This window comes from Nicrophorus vespilloides, unplaced genomic scaffold (genome assembly GCF_001412225.1).
Source record: "Nicrophorus vespilloides isolate i.1.1-1 unplaced genomic scaffold, Nicve_v1.0, whole genome shotgun sequence".
Classification (NCBI taxonomy): Eukaryota; Metazoa; Arthropoda; class Insecta; order Coleoptera; family Silphidae; genus Nicrophorus; species Nicrophorus vespilloides.
The window spans coordinates 195,336-212,319 of NW_017097871.1; the positions used below are offsets into that span (position 1 = coordinate 195,336).

Here is a 16,984-nt window from a genome sequence, read left to right on the forward strand (position 1 = left end):
GATACAATTCTTTTTTGTTACCTATAAATAGCTTTATATACAAATATTTATAAACGAACAAATAGTTAATACAAAAACAATTGATCAATAATATAATTTACATTTTTCTTAAACAGAATTCATTTAGATTTTATTTGTATTTTCTGTTATATGAAAATATTCAATCGCATTTCGCATTAATATAAATTTACATAGAATTGCACTCAGGTACATTTAAACATTGATTTTAACAAAGCGCGAAGTTTTGAAAAAATAATAATATAAATATATTACGTATATTACAAAAATACTTGTGTTGCAGATAAATAATTTGTTATTATGTGTGTTGAATTTTGTCAATTAATTATTATAATGCAGAAACTACTTTTACTTTTTGTAGTATTAAAATTTACATTTTTACATAATATTTTAATCTAATTCATTCATTGATTTTAATTTGATAGATAAAATAGAAAAATATGAATAAAGTAAGACCTCGCTTAACGAGTTCAATCCGTTTCAAAATTTCCGGATATTATATATTTAAAAATACACATAATATGTGCACACAAGTTTTAAAAATGATGTAGCAAGCGCGCAATCCGGGATTTCTCTTCTCATCGTCACTCGTTATACGAGACGTTGCTCGTTAAGCCAGTCATTTCATTTTGCTCGTTAAGTGAGGTTCCACTGTACATTTATTTTTTTAATGTGAGATATTATTTTTTTGTAACATGAAGATAATTACTTATATTTTCAATTTATTTAACGATAAATTTCGAAATTTAAAAAACAATACATAACCATTAAACATTGGTATAAAATAGAACTTAACGTAATATGTTTGTAATTAAAAATATTCATTTCATTTATATTTTATTCATTCTGTTTTTTTTTTTGTAGTATTAATATTTACAAAACAATAAATTTAATAGTTAATACATGTTACATAATTTCTATCTTAGAGTAGATTATATCATAATTATTTAATTATGAAAATTATTTATTTTTTTGTATTTAAATTCAAAGATAACAGCAGACACAATTAAATCTAAGACATAAAATAACAAAGAAACTAAACATCGTCATTGAGACTTGCTTGTATATGTCTAAAAAATGGCAATGTGACATTGACATCATTCCTTACGTTGATATTGTTAATCCAGTTGCAAATCATTTCAATGAATATTCATACTGAACAGATTTAAAACGATAAAAATAAATTAATGAATAAAAAAAAGGAAGAAAAAAATAGTTTTTTTTCTTCATCTAACTTGATACATTTTTAAACAATATTGGTCAATAACCTTTTTCTATTATTCCAATCTAATTTTATATTATATCTAAGTTATGTGGTAAATTGTTAATTGACAAGATTATGAACATTCAAGTTTTATTGGTTTTGTTGAAAGTATGCTACATTATCAATAAATGAAATTGTTATTTACAGAAAGTTAGGTATAATTAATAATTTGATAGTAAATAAACATTAATTTCATTGCATACATAAACTAACTTGTTTACAAATTTTACAAATTTACTTTTTAGTTATACAAGTTCACATTTACTTATAACTAAAATTCACAGATCTTGTCATTCATTTACGTTTTCATCTTTTTATTTTCTTTAAAATAATGATAATTTAGCAGCAAATTAATGCGAAAGCGTAGTATATTCACACCATACGCGACATAATATTAAAATGTCTTCCAGGCATACCAACTGCTGTGTATAGTATAACAATATTGTGTATATATACATATAAGTACAGCTGTCAGTTCGTTTTTTTTATATACATTGTACTCAATGATTACCATTAGTGATTGTTGGTACACCTGATAAACTTATGTTTTATATAAAAAAAAATATTTAGTAGCAAAAGACAAACTAGGTTAAACTCATAATGATGATATTATTTTTAACTGATTAATTGAAGAAAATTAATTAATTTGATATTATAAAAATATTACTTATTACAGCAGTTATAAATTTAAAAGTACATTATCAAGAAAATAAGGAATTTAGAAATAGTATAGCAGTAAATAATGCAATTAATCTTCTTATAAATTTATATTTTTCTTATTATCCATTTACTTTGTAATGAATATAATGGCATTTTTTCAAGTGTTTTTTTTTAATATATTGTTGGGTTATTATTAATAATAATTTATGTTTGTTGCAGGTGGTTCTTTGGAGGTCATGTTGGGCAACCCCGCTGGGCCCGGGGGGGCTGTGCAAAGGGCCGGTCTCTGGCCCTTGGCCCCAGCTCCGGCCCCGGCTCCGACAGGCGCAAACTTTTCGGCCGACGGTAAGCAAGCCATCCGTCCCATATTCTTATAAAATGCTCCCACGATGTCTCCTCTCTGAATGCACTTTTTATTTCGTTGTTGTTGTTCTTCTATGTCGCAGGGTTCGGAAAGTACGGGCTGTACTCGCTGTTGCCGGGCGCGTCAGCATTTGGAAATGCGACGTACTCGCACTGCTCCATCGGGCGGCTGACGACGGGGGCGGCAGCCGCCTCCATCCAGCCATCTTCCGCGACCGCATTCCATGCCACGCATAAAGGCAAGTCTCAACAAACACAAGCTCTTATTACAGCTTCTCCTCCAGTTACCACCACCGCAAGCATCCTTTTGATAAGTGCGCCCTTATCAAAACCGGCCAGCCGTCCCGGACCACCACTCTCTCTTTTTTTTGTGTATTGTCGTATTTCTTTTGCAACCTTATCACCCTCCGCTTCGCCCACGCCCGTCTCCGACGGAAACTATCAAACCGCTCCGCATCATCGAGAACCGCAAAGACAATCATTATTGACAGGTGTCATCATCGCACCTGAGGGACGGGACGCACGGGACTCGATCGAAAGAGGTTGTGGTGATAGCATCACCTCGCTGTTATTGCTGCGGGGGGTGGTTGCGTTTAAGCACCGGAAGTGGACCGATACAAATCCGATGTCAAATTTGTTTGCGCAAATTTACGGCAATTATGACAGCTGGTTCCCCTTTATGCCCGATAATAAATCGCCGGTGAGCGGCGTTTCCTCGCAAATTCACGTAATAATCCTATAGCCAAATAAATTTCCGATCTAATTTTTTTTTTCTTCTGAATATTGTATATTTAATGCATTCATGCCGCTTCCGCTGGGCGCGACTTTCTAAAAGCTCCCAAGTTGGCAACGCCGCGAGAAAATTATTAAATCTCTTCTTCTTTCTCCACGCACTCACTTTTTTTTTTATTATTATTATTATTAGTCCTGTTACAAAGAAACTTATTTTCAACTTTGACTTATTTTACATTCACAGCTCGTGAAAATGCACGGCCTAGCACTTTCTTGAATCGCTGAATATTACTTTTTTTGTTGGTGTATCTACTTATACTCTATTATAAATAATATGTATAATCAACTGCTGAAAGCACATTAAGCTAATTAGTTGGTATTGTAAATAGAAACTTCAACCGTTTTGTTTTCTATATTTGTATATACAAAATCTTAAGTATTCATTACGAATAAGCTAAATTTAGTTAAATCTATGTGGTAGGTCCTGAATATGTTTGCACTTTTTAGCATACGGTTTGCTAGCAATTTTCTGAAACTAAAAAAAACTTTCACTAAATGTTCAAATAATCAACTAATAATCAACAATCATCAATTGCTTACAATACTATACAAATTGATTCCTTTTTTTGAATAACTGGATGATTTTATTGTCAATAAAGTTAAATATGTGTTATTAATTAAATATCTTTCTAAGCAAATAATAATTCTAGGAATTGCTATAACTCATAATAAAAAAAAACATTTACAGTGGAAACTCGCTTAACGAGTTAATCCGTTCAAAAATTTCCGGATTTTTACTCGTATAATGAAACAGTTTTTCCTATATACACTAATGTAAATAATGCGTTCCAAGCCGGAAAAAAAGTATAACTTTAAAAAAAATCACAAGTAACATGTTTGGAAATTGTGTGATCACAAACAACACTAAGATACAACTAGAATGACCACTAACACCAGAAACTATTTTCCAATTTATACTTGGTGGAGGTCTGTTTATACTTTTAATATTTGTTTATATAAAAAAAAGGGAACATAGAGTGTTTATATATTACAATAATAGTTGGACACAATACATTTGTGTTTTGCATTTACAGCAAACACAAGTTATATTTGCAAATTATAGTCCGTATTAAACAAAGATGACAAAGAAAATCGAAGATAATATTCAAAAATACATATAATACAAGTTTTAAAAATGAAGTGGTAGGTACGCAATTCGGGACTTCTCTTCTCATCGTCACTCGTTATGCGAGTCATTTTACGCGAGGTGCTCGTTAACCACTGTATAAGATAATACTATGATAATAAAAATATCTTAAATCAACGATTGCAATAAACAAATTTGCGTTGATAATTTGCACGTAGTTATTGATTATATCTTGATTATCAATTTTCAATATTCTACAAAAATTTAGTCGATACCCTGAAAGGTCAAGACTCTCTTTATTTATATAATTAATTTATATTAAATAATAATCTGCATTGAGATTAAATACGAAAAAATATATATGAATGTTATATAAGATTATTATTAAATCTATTATTATTATTATTATTCAGAAATAATTAAGTGATAATATTGATAAAATTCATAGATGATAAAAAAATATAAATCAGATTCAAGGAAATGTCCTATAAAGATAGTATACATAAGATAGTAATATGTTATAATTAAACTAGTTCATAGTATTATCTTTATTGTTTTATTCTAAATTTAATGATTATGTCGCGCATTAATTGAATATATTTAATTAATAATTAAATAGAAACACATAGGAAAATGAATAGAATACCAATTAGATTCTAAGGAAATATTATAATTTTGGAATAATGAATAATGAATATTAAATAAGTTGATTTTTTTTTGTTCGAAATACTCTACTACTACTCTAATAAGTCTACAATAAGCAATTTTGAAACTAGGTTATAATTTTTGAAGCGTTTATTGATAGTTAATTGCATTAATATTCAATAAATAATCTTTTAAAGGTCAGTACTTTCATTATTGATTTAATTAATACATATTAAACATTTTTTTGTTTAGAGTAAAAAAAGTATAGATGTTCCTCATATTGAAATTAGATATTTACATTTAATATATATTATTATATAACATAGAGGAGCATTGTGTATATTAATGCACATAATATATTACTATTAATAATTGAAAATATTGAAAATGTACAAGAAAATTAATATTTAATTTGGGAAAATGACCTTTGGCCATACTGTAATACTATCTGGTTAAAATATAAGATTGTGTATATTTAATTATTATTGATAATAAATTTAATAAGAAGTAAATATATTCTATAAAAATAGACAAAAACAGTTTGAAATATGAGATTGTTATTCGACAATTGCAAGTAGTTATTGTTAAATGGATAATTTGAACGTTTCTGAGAATCTACTGGCAAACTTCGGAGCGGTCTTTCGATAATGTAGTGTTTAGCTTTTAGACTAAGTAAAAAACGTAGTTTGCTTGATTCGATGCGGCGAGATTTCGTGTCGCGCTATTTCCTCCTCGTGGGAAGTTCGTAGGACATCCGGTTTCCTTCCGACACCGACGCATTTCCCTACAATCATGCAATTAACGAATGTTTCCAGTTTCGTTCATGTGTATTCATTTTCTTCTTGTGATTTGTTCTCGTTGGGCACGGCAGACTCTTTGTTCGCGTCGGGCTACACTCTGGGGGCGCCGACACCGCCGCCCGGCTCTCCGTACTCCCCGGTGCCGGTGACTCAGCTGGAGTTTCTCACCAAGGGCTTCAACTCGAACATCATAATCCAGCAGCCAGAGTTCTCGCCTTCTCCCACGAAGAAACACCAGATCCAGATCCAAGAGGTGCCGACGAAGACGACGATAACGCCACCGTACTCCGTGGACGCGGTGGCTAAGTGCTGCGGCCGCTCGGTCAAACTCTGCAGCTGCCACCTTCACGTGAAGACGCCGATGCTGGGGGGTTGCAGCCGCACCAACCCCCTCGAGTGGAGCCCAGTCAGTGTCAAGAAGGAGCCCCCCGCGACGCCCTGCCAGGTGGCCGAAATCACGACGAGCGGCGAAACGCCCCTGGTCAAACTCGAGGTCGCCTCCCCGAACAATGGCAATATTAACAAGGAGACGATCATCGCTCCTCCGATTGTGACCACAAATGGTAAGACGAAAGTCGGAACGGTTAGTTAGTCCCTCGGCGTTATCGTCTCTCTCTCTATCTTCCTTCTTCTTCTCTCTTCCCTTTATTCTTTATTTTATCTTTGCCTTCTCCAGTGAGAAAATTTTTAATCTCTGTCGGAACAGGAAACATACCGGTCGGAATTGCGGTTGCCCGACAACGGATCCAACACAATGAGGTCGTGTCTTCGCCGTCGCTTCCACCTGCAGGTCTTCTGACCACCGTCAACACGACCCACATCAAAGAAGTCGCGAGGATTTCGGAAATCGGTGAGTGCTAGCAAACGCTGCTCGCGTAGCCACAGACGCAGCGCTGCAAAATTATCATTTGCACGCGTTCGAAGTGGAGAGATGTATAATGTAATGTAATATGTAATGCGTGTTTGTGTCAGATGCTGCTGGCATGGCTGCGGCGACGGGGGGCGTACCCACGACGGGCGGGACTCTGTTCCACTGCTCCGACGAGAGGGCGTTTCCAGGGTGGCCGATGGGCAGCGCACATGGTGGCTCCACCCTCGCGGCGCCCACCCTCTGGCAATATCCCGGTAAGTACGCATTCTTTGCGAATGACCTTTTCTTGGTCGTTCCTCTTCTTCGCTTGCAATAAAAAACCAAACAACACTAAATAAATACGCTGCAAAAAGAAACAAAAAAAATTCGTCGAATTTTTCGATGATCATTAACAATAACAACTACACACGCACACGCAACAAACAAATCAATCATAATCATGCACCTCACAAATCAGTTGGTATAACTTAAAGATGGAGATGTATCGAGGTGTCATTTCCCAAACGCGGAAACCTTCTAAATTTAGAAGCGTGCGCGTCCAACTAGCTGGCGTCGCGATGCCCACGCACTTTTTTTGCATTCAAGGTCGACCTTCCAAAATAACAGCGTTTTTCTAGCCTCCAATTATCGCATTTAGTATATTTTTTTGTAGTTTTACATATTATTGTTTTTGTTGTTGTTAAGTATCCCCGATGCCCGTTGAACCTCTGATGTCAATGCCGATGCCGCCCGTTGGATTCCAATTGGTCCGGGACCCGAACACGGGCGGACTCCTTCTGCTACCTCCGGCCGGTGAGTTTTTGCCGCATTCTCTCTCATTTCGCCAAACCCGTGCGTAATTTACGATCGTAATTATAATGGACGCAGAAATAAAAGTCGTTGCGCAACTAATTATTATGTTAATGGTTTCTGGGCGGGTTGCAAATAATTATTTATTAATAGAGTAAACGCCGTAGAAACACGCTTCTCATATTCATGGTGGGAGAGAGAGAAAGAAATGATGAATTATATGTATCAAGGATTAGTACTCTCCCCTGTAGACTTTATTATTTTTTGCTCCTTGCTTTTAATTATATTTATTCGTGTGCAGCGCCTTTGCAATTGCGCAACAAAAAATTCGTTAAAGAAATGCAGATACATATATCTAATTTCCCATCGTGAAGCTGAGCTAAGCGCGATTCGTATTTGGTATCTGGTGTTATTTTATTGTATATCTCGGACGTTCTGGGAATCTTTAACAATTAATTTATGATTATGCAGAGCAATTGCAACAGACGGTGGTGTGGCCAAGTTACCATCAGCCATCTTCGCACGTGCTGCTGCCACCGTTCCATCCACCACCCCTACACTTGCTCAGCTCAGCCTCATCAGACTACCTCCAAACCAGTACTACGCTGCACCAACACACACAAACCCACAGTACAAGACTTTTGGCCGTTACAACCGATACCACCAAGAGGAAGATCCCCATGCCCATCCCTACGACAACCCTGATCAAGATCGAAACGGATGACCAATCAAAGACCCTGCAGGCAGTCAGCACTATTGCCACGAACACGCCTACAACAGTATATACAGACCAGAATATTGCTCCTTTGGTCACCACCCATGTCATATACCAGCATCCGACCAATTTGATTCTATCATCTCAAACGCAGGAGACCACCGCCTGCCGATCGCAAGCCACCTCCCCCGTAGCTTGCCTTACTCCGCCTCCGGAAATCAACCACGAAGAAGAAACTACCGTTCAGGATGCAAGCAATCAGACCGATGCTCTCATTGAGGAAACAACCTCGACCCCCGAGAAAACGTTAATTCTGTCGACGGAACAACAAGAACCTGAGACGCCTGAGCTTAAAGTGGAGGGCGATGAGAATCAAGAAACAATACCAGACGAACAACCTGACTTAAGCGGCCTAGAACTCTTATCGAATAGCATAGAGGAGTTTGAAAAGTTGGATGTTACGCAACCCCCAGTTCAGCCCAGCGAGACGGTTCAACTGCCAGCACAGTGTGAGGTGGTCGAGGGCATCGCGCAAATGACTCTCAAGGACAAAGAGAAAGAGGACTTAGGCGGCCTCGGCATCCTCTGCGCGTTAGCCGAGCAAAGGATCCTCGAATGCGAGAGGGCCGAGCGGAAAAAGCGCAAAAGTAAGAAGCACCACGAAGAGCCAAGGTCCAAGAAACCGAAACCCACGTGCTCCTGCTCGCCCGATCTCTCCAGAAAAGAAGATCAGTACAAAACGTACAAAACCAAAGAGTCCGAGGAGGAGGTGAAGAAGTTTTTGGCGTCGAAATCTCAACCTATGTGCTGTAAAGGCGACTGGCCGTTTATGAATGCCATGGAGTTGGAAATGCGAATGCGTTTAGCCGATCTGCAACGCAAATACCGTGAGAAGCAACGCGAGCTCAGCAAGTTGAAGCCTAAGAAGACTAGCAGCAGCAGTAACAACAATAATATAAACACGACTGCCACTAACACTAATAGCAATACGCCTGCGACAGTAGCAACCAGCAACGAGAAGAAGCGAGCGCGCAAGAAATCAACGACACCACCGCCGCCGCACTTGGACAAAATTGATCCCATTAAGCCGAACACGAAGTCGAGTCACGAACTGCTCAAGCCGCCGACTCTCTGTCCGTACGAGACAATTCCCAAATCCTCCCCGTCCAAGAAGAGGAAAGTCGGCAGGCCAAAAAAGTTGCTCACCATCTCTGGTTCGCCCACTTTGACGGAGACGATCTTTGCGAAGAAACCGAAAAAGGGTAGCCTCGTTGGTTATGTGTTAGCGGCCAAGGAGAAGCTTATGCACAACTCGACACTTATGCGATCCGAGAGTCCGCCTCGATTCGTCGACAATGACGTTAAGAAGACGAAGAAAATCAGACCTAAGCTCAAGGCGGAAGTAAAGCTACAAAGCGAAGATGAGCAGGATGAGGAGCAGGAGGAAGATGTCGAATATAATGAATTTGATGAGGAAATAACACCTGTAGCTCAATCAAAGAAAATTGACAATGAGGGCACGGAATCGTTCAAGGATTTGGAAAACAATAATGTGATCGAGGAGAAGAAAGAGGAGGAAATTGAAGAGAATGATAAGGCTGTGGTAAAAGAAGAAGTGCACAATGAAGAAGAGGTGGAAGAAGCGGCATGCGAGGAGGAGGACGAGGATGAGGATAAAATTACGGACACGCGTTGCAGTTTAACGACCGAGCTGTTGGCTAAAGACAAATTAAGAGTTTTAACTGCTATGGGCGGACTTTTTTATGCCGGAAAATTGCATGCGGTGCAGCCGCCCGACGTTTACTCTATAACATTGGACGGCGAAAGAGGCAACAAACCGCACATCATGTCTAGAGAGGAGATACTCAGAGACGCAGTAAGTTTGCACACGAAAAAATAGTTTACGGCCTTTTAATTCTTTACTTTTCTTTCGTTTAGATCGTGGAGGTTAGTCCGACTAGTACATCCGAATTGACAGCGGGAACCCGTCTATGCGCCTACTGGAGTCAGCAGTACAGATGTCTGTACCCGGGGAGCGTTGCCGAACCCGAAGTCGACGCCGACCCCAGTCTGGACTCTAGGTTCGTCTCTGTGGAGTTCGATGACGGCGATAGCGGAAGGATAGCCCTGGAGGACATTCGACTGCTGCCACCCGACTACCCCATCATAGAGTACGATCCGAACCCGCTGTTGAGTTTGAGCAAGCGGCGCCGCCGCACGTCCACAACCGACGAGAGGCGGTCCATCCAGAGCATCACGCCCATTCCGGAAGCAAAAGCGCTCTCCTCGACACCTACGGACGCTACCGCCGAGAGGCACAGGGAAAAAAAACGCATGAAGAAGCGGAAGCGTGAAAAAATGCTGCTTAAGGAGGACAAAAAGCGGCGCAAGAAGCACAAGTGCACGGACGACAATTGCAAGCACCGAAAGCATCACAAGAAGAGGAGGAAACATAAGAGGCACCATCATAAGGAATCTTCGCATCATGTACCTGTGGTGGAGGAACGAGAAGAAGAAGACCGAGAGGAGGTAGAGCTGGAGACGATCACACACGTAGCTACGGTCGAAGAAGAGGAGGAATTTGAGGCTGAAGCTGAGGAGGAGACGTCCAACCAGTTCGCAAATCCGGAGGACGAGGTCACCATGGACGATATCCTGGAAGCGGCGCAGAATCAGCAACAGAACAAGAAGATACGCGATAGGCAGGAATCGTGCGAAAGCAGGAGCAAAATGAGCGCCTTCCTGCCGGCCAGGCAGCTGTGGGGTTGGTCGGGCAAGGGGTACAAACGACCTAAAGGCAAAGGCCGCTCACGGAAGCAGTTCTTCAAAGCCATACAACGCGGCAAGGAAGCCATAATGGTAAATCTACTTCTCCTCTAAGCCTAATAATCCACTGTAATAATAATTCCGCGGTAACGCAGGTTGGAGACTCGGCGGTCTTCCTATCTACCGGCCGTCCGGATCGTCCTTACATCGGTCGCATCGAGGCCATGTGGGAGTCCTGCGGAACGATGGTGGTTAAAGTCAAATGGTTCTATCATCCTGAAGAGACGGTCGGATGCCCACTGAACCTCAAATACCCGGTAAGTAAAACGCACGAGTGGACACTCCACGCGAGATTGTCTTAATTACGCAGTCTGGAAAGTATTTCAATGTTTACTTCCACCCTACTTTCGAACTAGTTTCTCCTGCCTTTATATATTATACATTTCATAAAATGAGTAATATTCTTTAATACTTAATTAATTCTACTTAATACGAAATGGCTTTACAATTTATAGTTCAATTCCTTACCATAAGAAATATAAAACAAACATATTGTTCGATTATTTTGATTCCTAATTCATCCATTTTTGCATCGTATTTCATTCTATAATTGTACATTCAACTTTAGCTCGTTGGCATAGATCCATTAAGATAACTCCACAGAAAAAAAAAAACAAAAGTAGTTAAATCTGGAGATCTCGACGATTGGCCGCAGTTTCTAGTTAATCGATCTGGAAACAACATGGTCCCTAGGCAGAACGTCTTTTAAATGCAAATCAGAATATCCTCAATCTTCGGCGAAATTCCATATTGTTTCTAACGTCGCATTCCAGACTTTGTACATCTTCACTCACGATATCCTCGAGTTTATTTACTCCAGAAGCGTCAACATAAGTTATATTATTTTTTAATTCTTCTGAATATTATTGCTATTGTTAATTCGAAATTGATTATTTTTGAATTAAAAATTGATTATTTTAAATACATTTTTGTATTTGAGGTTTCGTATCACCTTTATTACATATTTCTATCATTAGTTGTAAAGTTATATATTTGGTGAATATCAAATATGTTTGCGAATGTTCATCAGACATCTGCTTTTGTACACAGGGTGCCCTTTTCGAGTCTCCCCACGTGGACGAAAATGACGTGCAGACGATATCCCATAAGTGCGAAGTCCTTCCGCTAAAGGAGTACACCACGAAGCTGGGTGACGATCCCCGCAGCTACGAGACCATCTACGACAACAATGACATTTATTATTTGGCCGGAAACTACGACCCTACCACGACCACCCTCAAAATGGAACCGGAGATTCCGTTCAACTGAAGCAATAATATTACCTTAATAATACAATAACTTTAATAAATAATAGGACACGACAGAAACAAAATATTTAATAAGTAAGAGGGACAGTGAAGATTTATGTTTTTAGACAGTGATTTTTGGTGCTAACATATTTATATATATATATACATACATATATATTTAGAGAAAGAGATAGAGAGAAAGAGAAATACGAGAGATATTTATATTATTCATATAATACTACTATATACAGAAAGGCATAGGTTTAAGAGAAAATTCGAGCAAAAGATGAGATCCGCACGCAGACAGTCATTTTTTGGCGGGAACGGATTTGCAATGCGAAAAATGATACAATCTTAAATAATAATAATAAGAAAACCCCTCCACCCTTTCCACACCGCGAGAACATTCAAAAATAAGTAAATACTTTAGATTAGTAACTTTTGGACTGCGTCGGGTGCCTAAACTTAAAAGAAAATAAAAGAAAAATAAACGAAAAGAAAAGATTAAACTATATTTGATAAAAGTGACCAAAAAAATGACTGTTTACTTATTTATTATACTTAATTAGAATCGGAGGAAGCTGACAGACGATAGAAGCTACAACATTTATCTCTTCTCTCTTTGTGAAAAAATAAAATTTAAGCGCGAGAACTTCCAAATATATATCGCATCCAATCAATTGAATAAAACTTAGTCGTTAAGGGATTTACCAGCAGCCGGAGGAGGCGAAGATAGTTCGGACTGTTGTGCAATTTAATACGCATAGAATCTGAGCCAATGCTCCGACAATGCAGTATATCACAATCTACTTAAAACTTTTAACATAAAATATATTATTTTTTTCGAGCTTAAAATAATTATACTACTACGCTTACTTACTATTACTCTTTACGTTTATCATTAACATTATTATTATATTATTACATGTTATTCATTACTTGTCAAATAGTATTTAGGTGTTGGATTTACGCACGTTGCCGTTCGAAAAAAAGGACAGAAACGTCATGCGACACATTTTATTTTCTGATGCCGAGCGAATAGATATGTATTTTTTTAATGTACTTAGTACGTGGAGAGAAAAAGAAGAGGAGAGAAAGAGTTTATTACTACGACAAATACAAACCGTGTATTATATATATACATATTATTACTACTATTTTTGTTTTGTCTCACTAATGGTTTCACTTGTTTAAATGGTAAATAACGAAAGAGAGGGTGCTATGATGCGACGAGCGGAAATGAAACGGAATATGCCACTTCCGGTGTGTGAATGTATGTGCGCGTATGCGTTTCACGATTATTTTTATTATTAGTAAGACTTCCACTTCTTTTATATTTTTTTTCTGTTTTCTTTGTTGTAAATATCAAGATGCGCTTGTAAATACTGGACCCCTCCATTATGTAATCCTGTTTTATTTTTTATTCGACTCCAATATGAAATATATATATATTAAAAAAAAAACAAACGAATATTTTAAATAAAAAATAATAATTCAAAACCAATTGATGTTGTTTGATTTTAGTTTACCCTGAATCCTTATTATACATAACAATTATATTTTTAGAAGAATTGAAAAAAAAGTCAACAAGGATTGGTGCAATATAAAAATTTGAAATAATTCGCATAGATTCTCAAAGTGTGGGTCCCAGGGGGGTCGCAAAAAATTAATGACAGATCAATTCTGATTGTTTTTTTGATTCACGACCCCCTTCGTGGACCAAAAAGTTTGAGAATCATCATATTTCATACATATATTTTTACATATGTATTATTGAATTTTAATTCAAATATTTTCTCGTGGATTAGTGAAATAATGATAACGAAATACTAATAATTAAATATGCTCATAATGATATCTAGTTTATAAAATTGTTTTTAAATCAAAAGTTAAAAAAACTTTCAGTCATAGCTATTTCGATGTGCTCATGTTTTAATACTAAATAACGCTAAATATTTTGCGTTCTAGTTTTATCATATTTTTTCATTACTAACTTTTACGAAATTGAATTTAAATAGAATAGAAGATAAATTAAATAAAAATCGTATATACCATCAATAATAACTTTTATTAAAAAACATCTACCAATCGCTGACATTAAAATCTTGAACAATATCTCCTTCTCCACTCGCATTAATTTCGTCTATCTCCATTGTACTGCCTTTTGTTTTCTTGCTTTTCTTCTTCAATTTCTTTTTCTCGCTCTGCGATTGCGTTTTAACCTTCTTGGAAGCATCACCATCTACCTCCTTCTTTTCTATGCTCAACTCATCTTCGCTGTCACTAGGGAACAACTCCACAGGTCCATCTTCCCTCTTCACGTTCTCCTTCTTGAACTTCTTGAGCGTCGGCAGATTGTACTCGGCGATCTCGTCCGTCTTGTTCGCCTGCTTCTTCCTCTTCAACTGATTCACCTTGCTCCAGTTTTCGTGGAATGCATTCAATGGCGTGCCCTTATTCTTCACGTTGCTTTCCCAACCCTCAATCAAGTTGAACTCGTTCAGACTCATCGACACCTTTGTCCGCTCCTTCTCGATAAAATCAGAATTCTGCTTGATTTTATCTAGAAGTTGCGAGATTTTCTTTTGGTAATTGGAGTCTTTGCAGTTCTTAACGAACTTTTTCAACTAAAAATCAATTATATTACGTGCTGTTACAAATCGTGTTCCATAAAAACTTTACCTGTATCGTGCAAATCAACGCAAGATCGGGGAACGCTATGCTCTGGCTCTGTATACTCATATACTCCAAGACCATCGAATAAACGTGTTCGACTAGCGCTGTTTTGTAGCCATTCTCGTTCTGCTGTCCTTTTGAAACTCGCAACATCAAATTTAGATTTAGCGGCTTCATGGAGACTTTCTTGTGTTTCTTATTGAAATCTAATTGCAGGACCTGAGAGTAAAAAGAAATTTAAAATATGATATTATAAATCTCAAAAGGATCAATCTTACCTCTAGTATAAACGGTAAAATTGGAACATAAACTCTGTTCTGTCGACTGAATTCAATCAAGATTTGCAGTACATGGAATCTAAGAGGATAGAAAGCCGCTGTCGGTACAAGTTTGATTGTGCCCAGACATACTTGAACGAACGGATACACGAGCGGCTGAAGCTGTGGCTTGTCGCACGTAACTTCGAGTAAATTTCCCCACAACTTCAGCGAGTTTATGTACTGCCAATTGTAAACTGTTTGTATGTTCTCTTTTTTGTTAACGGTGATGGCATTCCTCAAATTGATGGCCAATTGCCTGATGTAGAGGAAGGCGTGCTGGTAGGTTACGTTCAGGTCCAAAGCGAACATCTCGACGAGCGACCGACGCATGAAATTGATGGCAGGCAACGTGTTGGCGCTCACAAATTTACTGTTCTTAATGTAGCTTAAGTACATTTGCTTCAGTATTGAGTCGAGGTGCTGCTGCTGGTTGCTCCTCGTAAAGCGCAGTATGCATAAGAAAGCCACAACCCTCACGGATTCATCGCCGGTGGACCAAACTTTCACCAAACCTTTCAGTAATTTCGTAATACCAGAAAACTCGACCATCAGTGGTGACATGTAGTGCAGATGCTTCAACAAGACTGTCAGAATGTGATTGGAGGAGATATTGTTGATCAACTTGGAAAGGCTGCCGAAATAATTGTACAAATGTGCCCTGATTTTCACGTACTTCTTCAACTTGTTTACGGGCATCTTAGACCCGCTTTTATAACCCAAAAACTTCCTTATGGCCGGCCCAAGCTCCAACACGCACAACTGCATCACTCCATTGAAGACAGCAGATCCATCAACTTTATATTCGACTGACTGGTCCTCATCTCCATCAATACGCACTAGCGCAGCCTTAAAGGCGTTTATCAAACACACTATAGTATTTTTTGTTTTGTCCACCTTTATCTCCTCTTGCCATTGCTTAATTTTCTTTAATGTTATAACCCTGTCATCCACATGTGTTTTAGTCTCATCCTAAAATAATAAAATTAACTAATGGAATACTCCTCATACTCTAAATACTTTACCTCAAAATCACTTTCGTCACTAGCAACTTCCAAATCATCACTTGGCTTATGCAAATCAACATCTTGATCATCCTCATCATCATCTTCACTATCTGATATATTGAATTTCAACAACTTCTTGTCATTGTCTTTTAAAAACTTGTAAAACTCAGGATCTGTCTCTTGAAGCCTCTCTAAAGCCTTCTTATGTTCCTTTGGGTCATCCTCAGCTTCACTTTCATCATCCTTCTCTAAATCCTCATCTTCATTATTGTCTCCCTCACTTCCCTCATCAATCTCTAATTCCTCATCTTCTTCATCCTCACATTCCTCATTCATATCCAATTCCTCGTCTTCTTCTTCTTCTTCACACTCCTCATCCACTTCTTCAGCTTCACCATCAATCAAATTTCCTCCTTCATCCTCTTCTTCTTCCTCATTGTCAGCATCCTCAGAGTCTGACATTTCAATTTCTGAATCATCCTCAGCCTCTGAATTTAAATCTACGTCTTCTCCTTCAGATTCAACTTCATCTTCACTTTCTTCAGGTTCCTTTAATTTAAAGTAATTATTGAAACAGAAAATGTATAAAATAAAATGTGCAACTTACCTCGCGTTGTGGTTTCCTCTTGTTGTTCTTAGCATTTCCGTTCATTGCTTTCGCGGAGATGGGTTTCTTCTTAAACTTTGCCATTGTGATAAAATACGCTTAAATTATACTAACTGAACTAACACGTGTGGTGTGCTCTTTTAAAAGTTTTCTGAGGTTATTGTGGAGGTTATGTTGTTTAACGCATGTTTTGACGAATGCAACGCCCTCACAAACCAGTGGTCATTTATGAAATTATTATAGATTTATGCTAAAGACATCTTCACACAGGGAAAATTATCATGAATGTTTTTTTAT

General features: G+C 37.7%; 2 protein-coding genes across 2 annotated transcripts in view; one reads left to right on the plus strand and one right to left on the minus strand.

Moving 5' to 3' along the window:
- Positions 1–13,400, plus strand: part of LOC108561268 (protein winged eye) — a 52,924-nt gene extending 39,524 nt beyond the window's left edge. The window contains exons 3-12 of the mRNA XM_017919130.1: positions 2,162–2,287; positions 2,389–2,544; positions 5,701–6,192; positions 6,336–6,479; positions 6,602–6,754; positions 7,185–7,292; positions 7,761–9,880; positions 9,943–10,863; positions 10,926–11,087; positions 11,881–13,400. Coding sequence (XP_017774619.1) covers positions 2,179–2,287; positions 2,389–2,544; positions 5,701–6,192; positions 6,336–6,479; positions 6,602–6,754; positions 7,185–7,292; positions 7,761–9,880; positions 9,943–10,863; positions 10,926–11,087; positions 11,881–12,099 — 4,584 coding nt within the window. The 5' untranslated portion in view covers positions 2,162–2,178 and the 3' untranslated portion in view covers positions 12,100–13,400. The remainder of the gene's footprint in view (positions 1–2,161; positions 2,288–2,388; positions 2,545–5,700; positions 6,193–6,335; positions 6,480–6,601; positions 6,755–7,184; positions 7,293–7,760; positions 9,881–9,942; positions 10,864–10,925; positions 11,088–11,880) is intronic.
- Positions 13,401–14,129: 729 nt separating this feature from the next.
- On the minus strand, positions 14,130–16,905 carry LOC108561289 (nucleolar complex protein 2 homolog). The gene is made up of 5 exons (XM_017919156.1): positions 16,688–16,905; positions 16,099–16,629; positions 15,035–16,045; positions 14,763–14,975; positions 14,130–14,707 (listed from the first exon to the last, which is right to left on the minus strand). Exons 1-5 carry the CDS (start codon positions 16,769–16,771, stop codon positions 14,162–14,164), a joined length of 2,385 nt encoding a protein of 794 aa, XP_017774645.1. The 5' UTR covers positions 16,772–16,905; the 3' UTR covers positions 14,130–14,161.
- Between the last annotated feature and the right edge of the window lie 79 nt (positions 16,906–16,984).

Bases quoted from the DNA above. Each gene is read 5' to 3' on its own strand.
- LOC108561289 (XM_017919156.1), bottom strand. From the start codon at position 16,771: ATGGCAAAGTTTAAGAAGAAACCCATCTCCGCGAAAGCAATGAACGGA. The intron at 16,046-16,098 runs GTAAAGTATTTA...TTATTATTTTAG, and splicing joins GTGACGAAAGTGATTTTGAG to GATGAGACTAAAACACATGT. The intron at 14,708-14,762 runs GTAAAGTTTTTA...ATTGATTTTTAG, and splicing joins CGTTGATTTGCACGATACAG to TTGAAAAAGTTCGTTAAGAA.